Raw genomic sequence first — 20,616 nt, forward strand, 5'->3', positions numbered from 1 at the left:
AAGACCATCCCAGGGAAGGTTTTGGAATAACTTCCACATTCACCAAGTTTCTTTTTTTGAATGCTGTTTTTCCATCAAACGGTCAATAGTGCACATTAGCAATATCTATCTTGGCATCAAAACCTTCCCAAGCCTGAGTTCCTTGTTCAGAAAATAGTTGAAAATTATTGCTTTGGAGTCTCCGTTCATAATCTGTAAAATGTGAAAAATTGGGACCATCATCTAAAGTTCTTTCCACTTCAATCTCTGGCGAAGTGGTTTTTCTCAACAGTGAAGAGGAGTAATAGTTACTGTGCTAACTACAGTCCACTTTCTTGTGTGCATATTACTTAGAAGAAGCTTCTCAATGCACTTTTCTCCAAATGTAGAGTCTTCCTATAAATCTTTTTTGCATGCTGTTTTGTTTTTATATGCTAGTAATACAGTGTTTGAAAGGAAGAAATTTTCCATGTTGCATTAATAAAATCCCCTTGAGAAGAATTTTATTTCTAAGTCATGTATTTTGCAGGGAAATTAAGTGGTTTACCATGCTGAGGAAAGGTAATCCACTAAAAAAAAAAAAAAAAAAATTCGAGCCTTTTACTATATATAAATTACCCAATGACATTGCATAACTCAGAGAAGCTCTTCTTTATTCTTATAGTTTTGGTTCTTTATAGTGAAACCAGAGGTATAGAAGAGTACATTTTTTGGTTTAAATGAATGTTAGAAGTGCCGTTACGATAGTATCACCTGCCTTCCTTCCTTACTCGCCATACCCACACCTGTCATTGTCCTGAATTCCACATTAATCATTGCCTTTCTTTTCTTTAGAGTTTACCATATATGTTTCCTTAACACATTGCTTCTTTTTTGAACGGTACCTGAATGGAATCATATAAAATCTGAAATTCTGGTGCTTTTTTTCCTTTTGGAAATGGAGAGGGTGGAGGAGGGGCAGAGGGAGAAAGAGAGACTCTTAAGCTTCATGTGGAGCCCAATTTGGGGCTCGATCTCACAACCCTGAGATCATGATCTGAACTGAAATCAGGAGTCAGACACTTAACCAATTGACCCACCCAGGTGCCTCTAAAGTTCTGGCTTTTTGGCCCACTATTGTTTTCCAATTATTTAGAGACCATCCTCTTGTGAAGTAAAGGACTGGGGCTCTTTTTTTGTCAAAGTGACCAATGCTAGCACACCCAACAGAGTTATGCAGATCAGTTCCACCCAAACATTTGGCAGAGTAATTACCTCTGATTAACACTGCTGTCCTCAAGAGGAAGAAAAGGGGTTGCTATAGCTAAATTAAATCCTTTGTGTTCAGATACGGTTAACTCTTCACATAGCCACTTTGAGATGCCTGGCTCGATTTCAGTTAGTTGACAATTATAAAGAAGCAGCTATTCAAAATTAAATGTTTTTTGCTTTGTGCTTGCTTCAGCAGCACATATACTAAATGTTTTTTGTTTTTCCCAAACTCTAATTAGAAAGAAGCCAAATGGGGCAGACCCCGTGGCCCAGCGGTTTAGTGCCACCTTCAGCCCAGGGCGTGATCCTGGAGACCCAGGATCGAGTCCCACATCAGGCTCCCTGCATGGAGCCTGCTTCTCCCTCTGCCTGTGTCTCTGCCCCCCTCTCTCTCTCTCTCTCTGTCATGAATAAATAAATAAAATATTTGAAAGAAAGAAAAGAAAAGAAAGAAAAGAGAGAAAGAGAAAGAAAAAAGAAAGAAAGAAAGAAAGAAGGAAGGAAGGAAGGAAGGAAGGAAGGAAGGAAGGAAGGAAGGAAGGAAGGAAGGAAGGAAGGAAGGAAGGAGCCAAATGAAATGAGAGCATAGTGGGTCGTGAGGAAATCAAATTGAGTGCCAAGGAAATGGACTGTATTCCTAATTTTTTTTAATTAAAACTGTTAAGGTTAAAGAAGGAATTACAAGGACTACATAGAGAGTATAGAGACAGGCTCATATTTATATTATGGTATCAATTTTGGAAGAAATGTGGCATGGAACTAAAAGCAATGAAGGAAAAACTTTTTGAAATCCTTTTCAAACAAAATTGAAATACAAATTGGAAGAAAATATTGGCTATATATGAGCAATAGATAAAGTATTAAAATATATTGTATAAACATAGCACCATCTATGTAGTGTTCTTGCCAAAAATTTAACCTGAATCCAATCATGAAGAAACAACCAAATCCAGATTCTGAGACTTTCTATAAGACATTCTATAAGGCTTGGATTCTTAAGACCAGAATTTGGTAGATGGAGGAGGTGGGGGGAACAGGAAGACTATTAGAAATTAGAAGAGACTAAAGAGTCTGAGAAGTAAATGCAATATGTGTACTTTGTTGAATCCTTTTTTTTTTTTTTAATTACAAAAGTCATAGTTGGGATAATAAAAGAAACTTTAATATGGACTTTATAAAAAATAATGTGTCTGTTAAATTTCTTAGATACTTATATTGTGGTTATATAGAAATACATTCTTAGGCTACACATACTGAAATATTTAGGACTTGGTTTTATGATGTCTGCAGTTCAAAAAAGATCAAGTAAATGTACAAAATGGAGATTCGTGGATAACCACTGTGGCATTCTTTCGACTTTGTAGTTTCAACCTTTCAAAATTAAAAGCTAGAGGGGAAAAACATTACTAATGAAAATATACTGTTCATATATGTCTATAAATGCAGAAGGAGGAAATCTGGAAACCTGTAAGCCTGAGTTTTCTTACCCTCTATCCAGTGTTTTTGCCTATGAGGAACAGAATAGGCTTGGCCGGGTAGAATAACTAGGGAGGGAGAAGGGGGGGGGGGGACTTGTATTATATCTACATTTTTGATGTTTTAAAATGAAAACATTCACTGTAAAAATACCTGTTAACGGAAGTTTATTCATTGTAAAAAAAAAAAACAAAAAAAAAACGTTTTGCAGGTATGTTTGAGCCCAACACTGTATGGTACAGAGTGAATAACTACTGTTTGATTAGTTGAATTTTTAAAAACCAAGACTGCACCTGAAAAATATGTAACAAAACTAAAGGCCTTCCACAGCCCAGTGAGAATAGAACAGAACACTAGAAAAAGGGAAGGAGGACATAAATAGAAGATGAAATATAAGTGGCTAATAAACATGAAAACATTACTATTAGGCAAAAACTTTGAAGATCATTAACAGCATTGGCCATGGTGTAGGGAAACAGACTATTATCCATGATTTGCAGAAATTTAAATTGGTATTATTTTTGTGGTGGGCAGTCCAGTCTATATTTAACTTAATAATAACCAGCAGTTCCTTATCTGAGAATCTGTCCTGTGGGAATCCTTGAACAAGTGCACAAAGATATCTGTAGAAGAATATTCTTATAGTGTTTATAATAGCAATCTATAAACACTCAAAATACGTTTCAATAAGGAAATACTGACAAGTGAAAACCACAAGTCAGTATAAATATGCCCCCATTTGTATAGTTGACCCTTGAACAACTAGGTTAGAGGCAGCTACTCCACCTCCCTCCCATGCCTTTGCTGTTTAAAATCTGTGTAAAACTCTCAGCTCCCAAAAAACGTTAACTACCAATAGCTTACTAATTAATGATCAAAAACTTTACCACTAACAGTTGATACATTTTGTATATATATTATATGATGTATTCCTATAATAAAGTAAGCTAGGAAAAAATGATATTAAGAAAATCATAAGGAAAAAAATACACTTACTGTAATGTATTTGTCCAAAAAAAAACAATCGACATTTTAAGTAGACCTGCATAGTTCAAACCTATGTTGTTCAAAGGTCAGCTGTAAATGAAAACCCACAGCATCAAAAAAGTTTTTAGTGTACATACATAGAGAAAGGTCCAGAGCTATACCCCAAATGATGATGAAATTGGGGGAGTGAGATGAGATTCAGCTGGTGGTCAAGGGGCATTTGCACTCTGTATGCTTCAGCCTTCTATACAAAGAGAGGTTTATGTGGCTTATTTTATTTTTTAGGGTTAGGAAAAGAACATTGGAAAATTAGGCTATCTGCTTTTAACATAAATTATAAGCTGTCAAATCAGCAATTCTGAAGTATTGCCAGTTTCATTCTTCATAGTATTAAAACTTCCTAATTAGCTTTCATTTTTGTAGTACCCATGTTGTTACGAGTATTGTGCTGCATTTGTATTTTTTCCCATTTCTTTAAAATTGTGAAACAAAAATAAAAACATAACTATGTATAGATGAAATTGTGAAACATATGCAAAAGAAGAGTAGTGTACATGTACATTTTAAAGAAAAATATAAATAAAATAAACACCTACCTATATAACTCTCCCCCCAGCATAAGAAACAATCTTACCAGAACCATCCACATCTTCCCAGACAGTATCTTCTTCCCTACTTCCAGCCTATCCATGTCCTGAATTTACATTAATTATTGCTTTTTGTTTGTTTAGGATCTTACCACATAGGTTTCCTTAATACATTGTTTTATTTTTTTAGCTGTACCTGAATGGATTCACCTATATAGTCTTAAGCACTACCTTTTTTGCTTAATACTCTATTGTTGAGATTCATCCCAGTTGATGCATAGATGCATATAACCATCACTTATTTCTTTTCACAATTGAATAGTCCTCCATTTTATGAATGTACATACTTTATTCATCATTCAGGGAAGCCTGGGTGGCTCAGCGGATAAGCGCCTGCCTTCAGCCCAGGGCATGATCCAGGAGTCCCAGGACTGAGTCCCACATCAGGCTCCCTGCATGGAGCCTGCCTCTCTCTCTGCCTGTGTCTCTGCCTCTCTCTGTCTCTGTGTCTCTCATGAATAAATAAATAAAAATCTTTAAAATAAAAAAAATTTATTCATCATTCTACTGTTGATAAATATTTGAATGGTTTCCAGTTTTTTACTGTAGCGAGCAGTGCTGCTGTAAATATTTTTGTGCATTATGTTCTCTAGGAATGCAAATGTTCAACTTTATGAGAAAATGCCAGATTGATTTACAAACTCCCAGTAGCATAGTGAGGTTCCTCATTCTTCCATATCTTCACCATACTTGTCATTCTCAAGCTTTTTAATTTTGGCTAATCTAGTTCATATGAAATGATACCTCGTGATTTTAATTTATATACCCCTGATTACTTAATGAGTTTGAAATGTTTTTCATGTTTATTGGTCGTTCGTGTTTCTTTTGTAAAATGCCCGGATAAATATTTTGGGTGATATATTGTTTTTTTTATTAATTGGTAAAAGTTTTTTAAATATTCTGGTCACTAATCTCTTAGTAGTTATGTGTTACAAATATCTTCTTCCAGATTGTTTGACTTGTTTTTTCACTCTCTCTGTGATGTCTATTAGTGAAGAGTTTAATTTTAATTTTTTTTTAAAGATTTTTTTATTCAAGAGAGACAGAGAGAGGCAGAGACATAGGCAGAGGGAGAAGCAGGCTCCTCTCAGGGAGCCCGATGTGGGACTCGATCCCACATCCCGGGATCACATCCTGAGCCAAAGGCAGATGCTCAACTGCTGAGCCACCCAGGCATCCCTAATTTTAAATTAATAAAATTTATGTTTTCCTTTATGGTTCATACTTTCTGAATCATGTTTTAAAATTTTTTCTCAGGCAGCCCCCGTGGCTTAGCGTTTTAGCACCGCCTTCAGCCCAGGGTGTGACCCTGGAGACCCGGGATCGAGTACCACATCGGGCTCCCTGCAAGGAGCTTGCTTCTCCCTCTGCCTGTGTCTCTGCCTCTCTTTCTCTCTCTGTCTCTCATGAATAAATAAATGAAATCTTAAAAAAAATTCCTCTCTAACCTTACATCATTAAGATATTCTCCTGTATTTTCTACTAATAGATTTAGTTTTGCATTTACTTTATAAATCATTGATCCACCTAGAGTCAGAAGCATGTGTGTGTGTGTGCTAGAGAGAGGGAGATGTGATGATTTTTCTGCATGGATAACCAATTTTCCTGGCATCATTTATTGAACAGTTCATTGTTCCATCATGAGTCTGCAGAGTCCACTCTTGTCATATGAATTTGCATCTCTATACCCAGATTGCTCTTTGACTTCCATTCCATATCCCAGCCCAGTAGCCCATGGCCTCAATTACTATAGCTTTATGAGTCTTGATGTGTATCCAGGGCAGGTCCTGACTAATTGTTCTCAGGAGTGTATTGTCTGTCTCTGCTGCTTTGCTCTTGTATATAAATTTTAGAATCAGCTTCTCAAGTTCCACCTAATATTCTACTGAAATGATACTGAATCTATATAGATTTAGGGAGAATTGACATCTTTACAAATCAAAAATTTTTTTCATCTCACAGTGTTTCTTCATTTATTTATGTCTTCCTGGATGCCTTTTAATGGTTATATTTTCCCTGTATATCTTTTGTTACATGTATTTTTAGGTACCTCTCTCATAAATGACTTTTATATTTCTTGTGCATGGAATTACAGTTGACTTTCCTACTCATTTTTTCCAAGCATCCTTGCTCATCATTCTTATTAACTTGGTAGAGTTGAGTGGATTTTCTTTGTCAATATTATCATCTGTGAGTAATGGCAGTTTTGTTTCTTCCTTACTCCTTATACCTTTTGCTTCCTTTTTGTTATTAAGCTGACTGGGTCTTCAAATTCTGTATTGAGTGGAAGTATCAATGGTGGACGTCCTTGTCGATATTCATCTTGAAATGTTTTTAGCATCTTATAGTTGAGTATATGTATTGCAGGGTTTTAATTTGGGGATTTTTTTTCTTTTTTTTTTTCTTTTCTTTTTTTTGGTCTTTCCTGCCTTATTTTGATTTGGTTCTTGTGTAGGTTTTGTTTGCTTGCTTGGTGGATACTCTTCATTGAATTAGATAGTTCCCTTCTATTCCTAGTCTGTCACAAATATGCATTATATTTTAGTAAAGGCTTTCTGGGTAAAATGAGGTGAACATATTTTTTTCTTTTTTGATCTATTAATATGGTGATTTATTTTAATAATTTTTCTGAAGTTCAAAAAATAATTTTTTTAAAGTTGAACTAATCTTGCTTTCTTGAAATAAACCCAACTTAATTGCATTAGTTGATTTCTAACATTAAACCAATCTCACATGCCTCAGATAAATCCACATTGATCATCATGTATCAGTTTTTTTTGTTGTTGTTTTTTTTTGTTTTTTTTTTTAAGATTTATTTGAGAGAGCAGGAGGGGTAGAGGGAAAGAGAAAGGATCCCAAGCAGACTCGATAGAGGGCTCAATCTCACAACCATGAGATCATGACCTGAGCAGAAACCAAGGGTCAGTTACTCAACCGACTCTGCCTCCAGGCACCCCATCAGCTTTTTTATACACCAGTATTTTATTTAACATTTTTTCATTTATGGTCATGAATGAGATTAACCTAATTTTGTGATCATCTATAACAGTCCTTTTTTCATTACATGTATTTCAAGTATAACTTTTTTTTTTTAAGATTTTATTTATTTATTCATGAGAGACACAGAGAGAGAGAGAGAAGCAGAGACACAGGCAGAGGGAGAAGCAGGCTCCACACAGGGAGTCTGATGCGAAACTCGATCCCGGGACTCCAGGATTGTGCCCTGGGCCAAAGGCAGGCGCTAAACTGATGAGCCACCCAGGGATCCCTCAAGTATAACTTGAATAGAAAAGTAACAGGCATACTAAGAATACCTTTTTTTGAGAAATATAAGACTATATTATTAAGAATTGGCTGGGGCACCAGAGAGACTCAGTCTGTTGAGCTGAGTCTCTTGATCTCAGCTCAGGTCTTGATCTCTGGGTTATGAGTTCAAGCCCCACTTTGGGCTCCATGCTTAGCATGGAGCCTACTTTAAAAAAAAAAAAAAAAAGAATTATCTGATAGCACTGCTAGTTTAGTAAATCAAGTTTCAGATAATACCCCTATTACAGGGGATCCCTGGGTGGCGCAGGGGTTTGGCACCTGCCTTTGGCCCAGGGCGTGATCCTGGAGACCCGGGATCGAATCCCACATCGGGCTCCTGGTGCATGGAGCCTGCTTCTCCCTCTGCCTGTGTCTCTGCCTCTCTCTCTCTCTCTCTCTGTGTGACTATCATAAAAAATAAAAATAAAAAATAAATTAAAAATTAAAAAAAATACCCCTATTACATTGTATACCTTAAACTTATACTGTGTTATATATTAATTACATCTCAATAAAGATGCATAAAAATATAACACATCTATTAAAATGCAGGTGTGTTCCCTAATAAGGAAGGGGTGAGGAGCAGCATAGTAAAGGATGGAAAAAAACAACATAGACAATCATGGTTTTTGGGAATTGAGACTCAGACAGGTTTTGATAACAGAGTTGAAGCTAGGAAGGATCCAGAGAGTAGGAGACTGTCTAAAGAGGGCATGCCTAAATGAAATTTAGTAGTAAGAAAAAGGCTATGAGCAGACTTAACCAACATGAAGTCACAAATCTTCTCTCTCATGGGAGAAAATGAAAATATTCTTATCCTTAACTTTTGCTTAGGATGAACCATAAATTTCATGTTTCCATTAATGCTCTTTTTATCTTTCAGTTCAAATCAACATCAAATAAGAATGTATCTGTGGTAGGATGGATGGTGATGATGGCTGATGACCCAGAACACCCAGATCTCTTCTTGCTGACTGACTCTGAGAAAGGTGAACCATTAGAATATCTAGGGTTTAATGTACTGACTGCGCATAACATTCAGTTGGTCAAAACATAATTTAACTGGAATATTTGACCAGGAAGTTGTTGATACAGTTTTCTCTCTTGGGAGATCATTCTGTCGCATAATGTATAGTAATGATATCAATATTTTTAGGTATCAATATCTATTGTAAGTGTATTTTCTTTGCTGCATGGGCATAAGCTTGAAATTAAAAGCCCAAGTAATCCTTTGGGAGCTAAGAATCAGCCAGGGAGGGAGGGAAGGAGGGGATTGGGGAATCTATATGCAGTACCCCTTATTTTATTCCATGAAATAAATTATTAAATTCTCAATGTGATTAGAGATTTTTCTCTAATAAGTGATTTTTATTCCATCATTTTTAAGTAAATTAATTGGTTATTTAACTCCTACCACTTTCCAAATAAGTATAATAATTAATACTTTGATTACAATATAGAGAGAGACTTATGAATGAAATTATTGACTGTTGACCAGAGGAGTTTTTACAAGTGGATCAGAGAAGTCAGAGGGTGGGCCCTGTGGAATCAGATCCTACCTCCTGACCCTGTGTACATCTTTTAAGGGGAGATCGCAGGCACCATCTGAATAGATCCATACTTGACTGCTGCTCTTCTTTCATAGCAACTGCCAGCTGTTGATAAGCACCTCAAAGGAAGCCAGACGGGAAATTCTTTCATGTCTGCCCAGAATCTTCCACTGCAGCAACTCACCACTAAAATTATATTTATTTATATTATATTATATATGTATACAATTAAATTTTGACCTCTATTTAGGTCTATTTATTTTTTAACAGATACTCTGCTGTTAGGATATGATAGCATTTTAAGTGAAAACTTAAGCAAATATGTTGGATATGGAAAAAAATAGTAGCAAAATGTCCCATTTTGAGATGAAATGTATTGACTTACATAGAGTAAAGACTCCTTGCTCAGCATTCTGAATTCAAAGTCCCTGCCCCACCCCTCAAATCCCAAACATATTATTCATAAAATTACATTTTAAGGAGATCATTTTCGTTGGGCTTAGTTAACAAATTCTTTATTTTCTTTCAGTTTCCCTAGTATAGCTTGATAGTACTATTTCTAAGTAGCCAAGGTTTTTGTGACATCTATACTAATGGTCTCTTGTTGGGGGAGAAGAAAGTAGATAAATGACAGCTATGGGCAGCTTAATTGTACATATGCCTTATTCAGATTGATCTAATGACCACATCTGAGTTCAAGTAAAACAGTATTATTTAACATTAAACATTTGGTAAAGAAACTGTTGCTTCTGAAAATGGAAAGGTTCTTTGAGTGTTCCAGTCCCAAAAGAAAGCTCTGTCATGCCTAAAGAAAAGTCAGGCTCTTAGGCCATTGAGTGCAGTTATGAAGAAGAGAGTAGAATTCCATACTAATTGGGAAATAAAATGAACTTAGGTCAATGAAAAAAGGGAATAAAACTCAACTTAGGGCAGGCTTCAGTATATGAATCCTTTCTTTTTTCAGTTTATTACCTTAGTACATACAACCATATAAGATATATTTATTATGTGTCAGCCTTGAATTAGTCAACATAAATCCTAAATATGTACAACACAGATGAATTTCTAATTTTCTAAAAGAAAAAAGTAACTCTTCAGATTTTCCCAGAAAGCCCTTGGTAGACCCAGAAATCTGTAATGATTTTGGCAAATGTAATTAACAGCTAAAAGCATAGTTGATATTGGTGTTGGCTAATTAATTCTTAATCACATTGAACACCTAATGTTTAAGTGTTAAACATGTTAAAGTGTTTTGCTTGTAAAAACTTAATATTAACATTTTCTGTACTCTCAATCCCACATACAAATCTAGAGAAGCCAAACAATTTTTTTAAATATGTTTTAAAGAACCTTTAAGGAGACAGAAATACCTCTCTTCCAGTTCATAACCAGCACAACAAATGACTTTCTGAATAAATGATAGCATGTGAATGTAGCATAGAGAACTCTTCTTTTTATTTGTATTAGAAAATCAGGTGTTCGAGATAGAGAATTCTGAAATTGAGAATTCTAGTCATGTTTTATTTTGCTTTTTGATATCTGGCTAAATATTATATTTCTGAGTCCTTAAAATTTTATTATTTTCCTCTTGTTTTTAATAACTTTAGGAAACTCCTACAAGTTTCAAGCTGGCAACAGAATGAATGCGATGCTATGGTTTAAACATTTGAGTGCAGCCTGCCAAAGCAACAAACAACAGGTGAGCAGTTCCTCTCAGTCCTCCAAATTGTCTGTAACTTAGGACTGTCTTTAAAAGAGTTCCAAGGGTAGTAAGCAGACTAATTTTATGAATGAAGAGGAAAAATGATACTGTTTTTATTCTTTTTTCTTACTGACAACCATCAGCAAGACATGAAGTCCTCATTTTAGTGAGGAGATGGTCAATAAATAATGAACAAATAAATTTTCACATGAACACTATATAAAGAACTATATATAAAAACTATATAAAGAAAACAAAATAGAATTATGTGATACAGAGTGATGAGAGTAGACACAACTCTATATAAATACAAGTGAGCAGCAGAGATCTCCCCGAAGACACTGACATGAATGACAAGAAAGAACAGTCCTTTGAAGATGAAGAGGGCAAAGGCTGGTGGTGGGCTGGAAAGGTCAAAGTTCCTGAGGCTGGAAGCAGCTTACAGTGTCCGAAAGAGGCCAATGTAGCCCATGTCAGTAGAATATAGTGAGAGGCAAAGAAACAGAGAGGTAAAGGGGTAAAACTTAGATGGCACTTTAATAAAAATTATTCTGATTCACCTTTATTAATAACCTGATGCAGGTTCCTGCAGTTACAGTGAAACCCAAGACCATTTGGATTTCTTTGTTTTTATTTTACTGACACAAAGATGGTCTAATTCAAAGGCTCTCTGCTGCAAGGGAGAATGAAGCCATGGTGTTGTTTTCCCCAAACCCTGTGGCAGATCTAAAGTTGAACCACAAATTGGTTAGAACATATGTAAAATAAACATCACTCCAATTATGGAGATATTTGTAGACCAGTTTTTAGTTGAATATATTTGAAGACCATTGATTTCAGGTACTGAAATTCAGAAGTGTACAGGTAAATGTTTTCCATACTCTAATTTTGAATAATACTCTATGTAAGTTTACATCGCGTATTAAAAGTATTTTTGGGGGCAGCCCGGGTGGCTCAGCGATTTAGTGCCGCCTTCAGTCCAGCGCATGATCCTGGAGACCTGGGATCAAGTCCCGCATCAGGCTTCCTGCATGGAGCCTGCTTCTCCCTCTGCCTGTGTGTGTCTTTGCCTCTGTGTGTGTGTGTGTCTCTCGTGAATTAATAAATTAAATCTGTAAAAAATAAAAATTAAAAAATAAAAATTAAAAAAAAAGTATTTTTTACCCTGTGCTGTCAGGACCAAAGTTATTAACCCCCCCCCCTTTTTTTATATATAAAGGAAGAAACTAAACTTCAGAAATATTAAATGACCTACACAGGGTCAAACAAATATCTTTATCCTTTAGGTCCATTCTTTTTAAACACTGTTAGATTAAGTTCTATTCTCTTACAATTTTTATTTCAAATATATGTATGAAAGACTAATAGCGGTATTTGGTATCATTTTTAACACCCTCCATTAAGGACATAAAATGCCATAGAACAAAGACTACTTTCTTGCCGTTGTCAAGTTAGTATCTGGGACGGAATGAAAGAAACAGACCTTCTTTTGCCGAGACTGAGCTTATGTGCAACTCAGCTTGCAGTCTTTAAATGTGCTTAAAGTATTAAGTATCGTTTTTTTAAAATCTCAGATTTCAAGATTGATCTAGACAGTGTATGCATACCAACATATTCAATTTCTTTTGCTTTATTAGTGGACTTTCCAGATGAACAAGTCAGCCAAATGTGTGTAAGTGAGTTTTATTTGTTTGTGTGCTTGGAAGAATCAGAGTAGTGGCAAATGTATAAATAAAAGCTGTAAAATCTGAAAATTTTTAGTAGAAGACGCTGATTCATCCAAGTACAACACCTTAAATCACATTTAAGGAACTTAGGAGGAAATAAACTTTATTTAAACATGGGTTTCGTATAACCAGATCTGAGAATTTATACTTTATAAACACTGGAGCAGTTTTATTATATTTGATTTATGATTCAGTTGTGATTGTATTATTGAAGAATTTTTCATTCAGAAGGTGACACATGTAAAGAAACTGCCCCTCCTCTTTTTATTGAGTATCCTAGGTTTTCAGAAAAAGATTACTAAAGTGATAGCTGTTAGGCTGGGTTTTTTTTTTTTTTTTAATTCGGTTAATTAACATGTATTATTGGTTTCAGAGGTAGAGGTCAGTGATTCATTAGTCTTATATAAAACCCAGTGCTCATCCCATCACGTGCCCCCCTTAATGCCTCCACCTCCCCTTCAGTGACCCTCAGTTTATTTCCTGTGATTAAGTAAGCTGTTTCAAAGGATAGAGAAATGACCACTGAAGTGGGACTATCTCTCCCAGTACAACTTTAGGAAACAGATAGTAATGGTTAAGAGTGTTTTTTTTTTTTAAGATGGTGAAACTCTTCTTTAGTTTTTGACTAGAAGACTCATCAGCTGATTTTTTTTTAAACAAAATATATTCACATTTCAAAGAATTATTGTGGAATTTCTCCTCACTACAATGTGAACTCCATCCATGTCTTGTTGATATCTATACAGAATCAAATTAAATTCAATCCAGTCTATAAGCCTCAAACTTATATAACCTGTTGATTTTTCAGAGTCATCAAGTGTTATTAGATCAGAATTTATCTAACAATGAGTTTTGTTCTTTCATGCTTACTTTCATGATGACGTCACAGAGAAATGCTTAGTAATGTTCATTATAACATTATCTGTGCTGGTTGTAAAAATGTGCATACTGGAATTCCTGGTAACACATATACTGAGGAAATAGATGATGATAAGTCTGTTTGTTGGAGTGTCACCCTAACTAGACCTACACTTCTTTTCTCATTCATTTGTTCACTCAGCAAACATCTGCCGAGGGCCTTGCATTAGACAAGAAAGATACCATCTCCACCCTTTCTCTTGTTCCAATTTCAGTTTTTTGGAAAGGGAGTATTAACTCAATGATTTTCTCAAAAATGTTCTAGCATATTTTATTCATTATTCATAAATGATTGTAGTACCTTCTGTCAGATTCCTTTTTTAAAAGGCTATTTGGGCTTACTTAAATTGACGAGGAAAGATAAGAAATAGTACTTTGAAAAACAACTTTTAAATACTGTCAGTTTTCTAATGCTTATATTTTTAAGGTTCCTACAAACTTGATGACTTTTGAGTAGAAGCCTAAGAAAGAAGCAAGGTGAACTGTTGCCCCTGAATGAGAGCAAGGAGCTGATGAAAGCGCCAGCTATAAACCAGTTCTGTGCCAGGAGGAGCCCAGAGGCTCCGGCTCAGCCTTTGGAGTTCTGAACCAAAAAAGCACTAATTTCAGGGAATGAAGTGAGATATTCCCAGAGAACAAATTGGAGTTACAAAACAAACTGCCATGGACCATGCTTCTTTTCTCTGAACTGACCTGCGGAAACCACTGCCTTAAAAGAATGAAAGGAAAACCAACATGAAACACCAAATAGTGTGTGTGAATCTTCTGGCGGTGCTGTGCTTGGAATAGATCGTAGCTAATTTGCATTTCTTTTAACTTTGTACTAATTTTGGAGGGGGGAATTGCCTTTTTTAGATACACTTTAAAAAGGAAAAACCTATTTCTTCTGGGTTTGTGAGGGGCTGGTTTTGAATGGAGGGGTTAAGATAGTCTGCCTGAGGAGGATGCTCCCAGCAGCCTACCCGAGGTATTTCAAGTAACCTGCTGCCTCACTGGCTCTCGCACAGAAGGAGGTTAGGAATTAGACATGTTCATAATGTGAGTTGTTGGGGTGCGTTTGGGATTGGGGGCGGGAGTTGTTTTGAATGAGGGGAGATTTTTTTTTTTTAAACACTAAACTTCTGAAACTTAGTACTGTATGGGGAACCTCATTTCCTGCAGGAGGCATAAAGGCTGAGTGTTCCTATTCCAAATGCTCTTTTCAAGTGGGCCTCAGAAAACATGGTTGTTTTTAGCTGGGTTTAATATTTAGCCTTCTATATGAACTTCTTATTGGACCACAGATCTGCTTAGTAAAGAACCGTAATCCCAACCTAAACTATTCTGAGATTTTACAATATTTTTTTTCAAGTTAATTGAATTATCCCTTCTACCAGTCACTGATGATTTTTGTCGTCAAGAGGATTTACTGATATTTCATCAAAACATTTTCTTTTATAGCATTTAATGTACACAATACCAGTTTTTTTATTATTATTATTTGTTTTCATTATTTTTGTTAAATACAAGATTCAGGATCACATTTGTTTAAAAGAGCTTCTGCATATGTATGTGTGTATGTATTTTATCACAAGGCACACAAAATAATTTTAAAAGGGAAAAAGGTGAAAGATTGAGATTCTGGGAATCTCAAGTATCAAAACTTTCCTTCTTCTATAACTTCCCTTTATTACAAAACACTTTTCTGAAAACTTACTATAGGTCCCGGCCATGAAACCATATTTTGTCAGTAGTTGACCAAGCTGTTTTGCGAGAGCTTTTTCATGCAACAGTGCATTTAATTTCTAGAGTAAATGTTGAATTCCAAAAAGAAAAAAGAAAAGTTTAAAGGTGAGCTGCCTTAGAGTTTTAACAAAAAAATGGCACGCGAACAAAGGCTATATGTTAGATGTTATAAACTCATGGGGCATCCTGTATTTTAGCAATGGCCCAGAATAAGAAATGCTTTTTGACTGATCTCTTCCAATAAACTTGTAATACTTTGGGCCTCATGTAAAATTTCCCACATTTGCATTCTTAGAGAATTTCAGACTTTTTTTTATCATGAATATTTCATTCTTGAAGCCATAAAACTTAAACATTAAATAGAAAATATTGCCCACAGAATAATTAGCTAAAAGTCTATCCAAAGGAATGTAGAAGAGCTTTTGGAAAGGATGTTAGGAGTTCAAATATTTTTCTCATATAGCAGAGTTAGAAATTCCATTATTTCTGGTTTTGTGGAAAGCGATATGGACTAGAGAGGGCAAAATGTTGCCTGTGCTAAGTGAGTTTTCAATTAATGATTTTCCAAGCTTAACCCATTTTGGGTACAGAGAAAGACACCACCTGCATAGCCAGCAGTATTACTATATAGACCTTGCACATCTTTCGTTTTACATTGTTTTTTTTTTTTTAATTCTTAATTTGTGTACTTCTCTTCAGAAATAAGTGTTTTTAACAGTGTAAGTGCTTTTTAAAAAATACTGTGGATGAGAACCCTGTGGATTTTTTATTATTGTTTTGTTTGTCATAAATAAGCTAAAGTAGATAAATTTGTAGGTTAACCATATTTGGGGAGATTTGCAACTGGAAGTCAGAGCCTGACATACAGTTTTGCCAAAGAGAGCTAACCTGGAAGATGTGTTTGATATTTCAGCTCTAAACATTAAGGGATACTTGCACAAGTAAAGAATAATGTTCAAATTTGGTGAATAGCCCTTATATAGATTTGTGGCCTCTGACTGAGCAAAACCTTTAACATAAGTGTGCGGTAGAAGTAGCCATTGTTCTTCTATCTTCAAATCTGTCTATTCGAAAGATTAGACATAGCTTTTGAAGACTATTTTAGCATTTGAAGCAAATGGAAACCCGTGAGAGAAGTAAATTAAAATAGCATAGGTGAATTTTTTATCTATAATTCACCAAATGATATAATAATTCAAGCAAAGAAAATAGGTCACCAAAATATATTAAATATTTAGGTAGCTTATTAGTAGGAAGATGAAATTTTTTTCCTCTTATTAAGCTTATGCTTAATAAATTAGTAAATTAGTGACTCAAAAGCTGTGAAATTTCTATCACTATTAAGCTCATTTGTTTCTCCTAGCCAAGAACAACTCATTAGAAATTCCATTATAATTTACATTTAAGCTAGTTTATGATAAGCATAAATATTGGCATATTATGTGGCCTGGTGTAGTAGTATATAATACTAGCCAAAATACAGTTTGAGGCACATCTCATTTATTTCACTGTTTGTTTGAACATGGAAGCTTATTTTTCATACAGAAGTAACATTACTTTTTAAAATACAACTATAAAAAGAACTGCATAATAATGACCTTCAGACACTAGTTTTGGTTTCATGCCCCCTCTGTGTTTGTACTTCACTTTATTTTTTCAGAAGTATTATTTTTACTGTAATCTCCAGACTATAAGAATTGAAAGAGGACTGATCAAACACACCTTCCTATAGCATTTTCTTCACTATGTAAATATGATTTGTATAAACATTACAAAAAGGGGTCCAAACAATTTGAGTATATTTTTTTTCTCCCTGGGTATGTGCTTCAGTGACCATTTGTTTTTCTTTGTAAAAATGCCATATGACTGTCCCACTACTTTTTGTGTAGACTCTCTTGGTATTGGGTCTTTCCATGGGTCAAGAGTTAGGATAGTCATAGCTCCCAAGTTTTTATAAGTGACTTTATTCCTCTTCTGGATGACTTCTAGAAGAGCCCAAGGAGCACTACTGTTCTAGAAGGGAAAATGTTTGCCATCTGTGGTGTATACACTCCATGGATTAGTTAAACCTGGGCGCCCTGGGATTACTAAGATTTACCTGGCCGCATAACTTGAGCAGAAGTCTTTTGAGCTTAAACCTGCAAGCTATACCCCTTTCCTACTGAAAACAAAACTCTAAGGCATTGATCAGAAATCTATAATAAAAGTAGACTTCATCCATTAACTTCTTAAAGAATATTTCCACTATTGATTTCCTTATTTTCTGAGGCACATTCCTTTCCTCCAGTTTTTAAACCACCATATTACCTTCTTCTGCCAACAAGGGGTAGCAGTGTTGCTTCACAGAGGATAATTTTTAATAAAAGAAACCCTCTGCTTCAACGGCTTTTGAAATCATTGGATCCCTTTTTGAAAGTGAAGATGAGCTCACCTGGGCCCCAGTGGAACTGTATGTAGTGCTGCTGTTGCATGAGCAGATGATACAGAGCGAGTGGTGAGGTTTACCTGGCCTTTTCAGTGACCTTCTAGGGCTTGCTCTCATTTTCTCTCCTTTTGTACTACTTTTTTCAAACATAGTAAATTTATGATTTTACAGCCAGAGTTGTATTCTGTTTTTTCTAAGCTTTGAGATACAAACATTTAATCACATTGATGAGCATTATTTTCCATGTGAAGTCAACCTTTTCAAAATGATCTAAGTCCTTTTTGGTCTTGTTCCCCTAAAAATGGCTTGTAACTAAAGTGACTTTTTTTTTTTTTCCCATTTAGAGGATTCTGATGAAAGATCTGTGCATTGCAAACTTAGAGTCATTGAAAGCAATTTCAGTTACACCGGTATCTCAAGTTGGAGTGTGGGGAAAATTTGGTCAGTGCCTTAACAATTTGAAGACCAATTTTAGGGCATCGAGTATGACAATAATCCTTTGCCCTCTTACTCCTCTTATTTCAGGAGTGTGTGCTATCCCTCTCTCCACCAGCTTACTCTTTGTCCCAGCAAGTGTAAGAGAGTCTGTACAGATGCCTCCAGGTAATTGTTGCAGCCCTCCATGGTCTTGAGTCTTTTTAGACAAGCTCCCTCTCTGCTCTTCTCCTGCCAGGATAGGAGATTAAAAATATGCCCACCCAAGTCAACCTTTAGATGAGTACTTATAAGAACAACTTTGAAGAGCATCCATCCAGCTGAGTTTGTTTTTATTTTGTGGTGTTGATGTTGTTTGGAGCATTGATTTAATTATGAGGCTTTTCAGAAAATCCCTAAAAGAATACATTGCAGCCAGAAGGATTATTTGTTGGGGTTTTATTAAAGCTACTGCAATCTTGTAATGAGATTTGACCAAAAATGAGATTTAGATTGGTTCATTCTCCTATTTAAATAAGACTCAGAACAAACAGGCAGTCACTTAACCTACCAGATATTGTTTCCTTGGAAATACTGTGTCAGGAAGGTGAAAACAATGTCAATATTTAAATTCAAAGGGAAACTAAGAGACTAAACTAGCTTTCTTAGTCAAAACAAAACTTGGAGACATTTTGCTTCTCTGAGACTCTTGCAAGATCTGGAGCTACTGTTGTTCAACTGAGTTAAGATGCTATTTTCACATATTTTAAGGACTAGTACATTCCAGAATAGGGAAGCAGACGTAATTGTTAAAGCCAAAAGAAAGGTTGACTGATCTTTGAGGGTTATTAGCAGAATTCAAATTTTGATTCTAGTCATTTGGCCTGCAAAGTGGTGACGAGATTAAAGGAATGGAATGCATAATTAGAATGCTTTGGGACTCAACTTTTTTAATAGATGAGCCGAAAATTTCATAAATATTACCTGTGCTTTAGATCCCAGGTAACCAATGCTGTTTCCCCTAAAGATATCACCTGTTAGGACTATTCACAAATATAGTCCAATAATTATTGACTTATCAGGTGTGACACAGTAGCTAATTATAAGTCATCAGACTTTCAAGAGTTTCTACATTTTAATTGTTGACAAATTTATTGTTTTACAGCCCACGGAAGTGTGTATGTGTGGGGGGAGGCGGTGGGGAGCTTGTTCATAATGTAATCTACAGGAGATAAACATACAGGAGATAAACATCTGTGGGGGTAAATATCCAATGATGATAATATACAGGAAAACACAAGCCATTTTTATTCTTCTTTATCCCAATTAACTTGAGGTACTCCCAATGATGAAGCTCTCGATTGCACTATGACCTCCCTGAGTGATGTGCAGCTTGGTTCCTCTCTCACTTTCTGTTTCTGTTTAATATGCAAATGTGAGTGTGAGATCTTCAGTGTGTTTGCATAAGCTAACTTAAAATGAATTTAAGTACAGTTTTCTGAAACATTTCTATTGAAATAAATTACTTAAAAATACAGATTGTGTGGGGATAATTTGTTGCCATATTTACATTTTTATCATTAACATTTAAAAGGCATTTTATCATTAAGTTTTAAATAAGTGATCTAACTTGATCTTTTTCCCTTTTCTAAACTAGTTGACGAGGTTTTTGTTGTCACAGGAAGCTTCTCTCTGAGTCCTGGAATGGCTCTTGGCTCTGGCATGCTGACAGGGTCTGGAGGAATAAGGGTCATAGGTCTACTTTTTCCAGCTTCATCCTCACCTCCCAAGTATATGATATATGAGCAATCACCAAAAAGGCCTTCTTTGCTAATATGTCCTGTATTTCATAGATTCCAAGGCATGACGTTATCCTGTATGAAGTACAGAAATAGCTGTACTGTAGTCAGCCTCTAAGTCATTGGCTGAGGTGTTGGTTATGCCCCATCTAAGAATTCCACATGAGCTTGCCTCCAAGAATGAGTTTTCAACAATTTCCTCTCTGACAGCCTCTGAAAATGTTCACTGTCCCTGTATCAGAACCAAAAGAGCATCAAATCTCCGATGGCGTCAACCATCTTTACTTCACAACGTGCTACCTTTGTCTAACAGGAGTTTTCCATATGCACATGCTCAGATTCTGGGTTCCCCTCTCTGTTTCATTAGCTGTTTGTCCTTGAGCCAGTACCAGCATACTTCAGAGCTACTGTGTTTTTTACAAACTGAAGATTTGTGGCAACCCTGCTTCGCACAAGTCCTCAGGCGCCATTTTTCCAACAGCATTTGCTTTGTCTGTCACATTTTGGTAATTCATTATTTCAGATTTTTGCATTATTAATATGTTTGTTCTAGTGATATGTGATCAGGGATCTTTGCTATTATTGTAATCGTTAGAGGTCACCACAAATCACTCCCATATATAAAGCAACAAACGTGTATTCTGACTGCTACAACAACTGTGATTCCTCCATCTCTCCCTCTCCTTGGGCCTCCCTGCTCCGTGAGACAC

The 20,616-nt window shown here is 35.6% G+C and overlaps 1 protein-coding gene across 9 annotated transcripts in view; it reads left to right on the top strand.

The window, feature by feature from the left end:
- The window catches only part of RALGPS2 (Ral GEF with PH domain and SH3 binding motif 2), a 158,822-nt gene extending 139,180 nt beyond the window's left edge, over positions 1-19,642 (top strand). For all 9 annotated transcript variants that reach the window (XM_072830787.1, XM_072830785.1, XM_072830784.1 and 6 more), the window contains 3 exons: positions 8,530-8,635; positions 10,804-10,895; positions 13,971-19,642. In XM_072830787.1, coding sequence (XP_072686888.1) covers positions 8,530-8,635; positions 10,804-10,895; positions 13,971-14,000 — 228 coding nt within the window. In that variant the 3' untranslated portion in view covers positions 14,001-19,642. The remainder of the gene's footprint in view (positions 1-8,529; positions 8,636-10,803; positions 10,896-13,970) is intronic.
- The last annotated feature ends 974 nt before the right edge of the window (positions 19,643-20,616 follow it).

This window comes from Canis lupus, chromosome 6 (assembly GCF_048164855.1).
Source record: "Canis lupus baileyi chromosome 6, mCanLup2.hap1, whole genome shotgun sequence".
Lineage (NCBI taxonomy): Eukaryota > Metazoa > Chordata > Mammalia > Carnivora > Canidae > Canis > Canis lupus.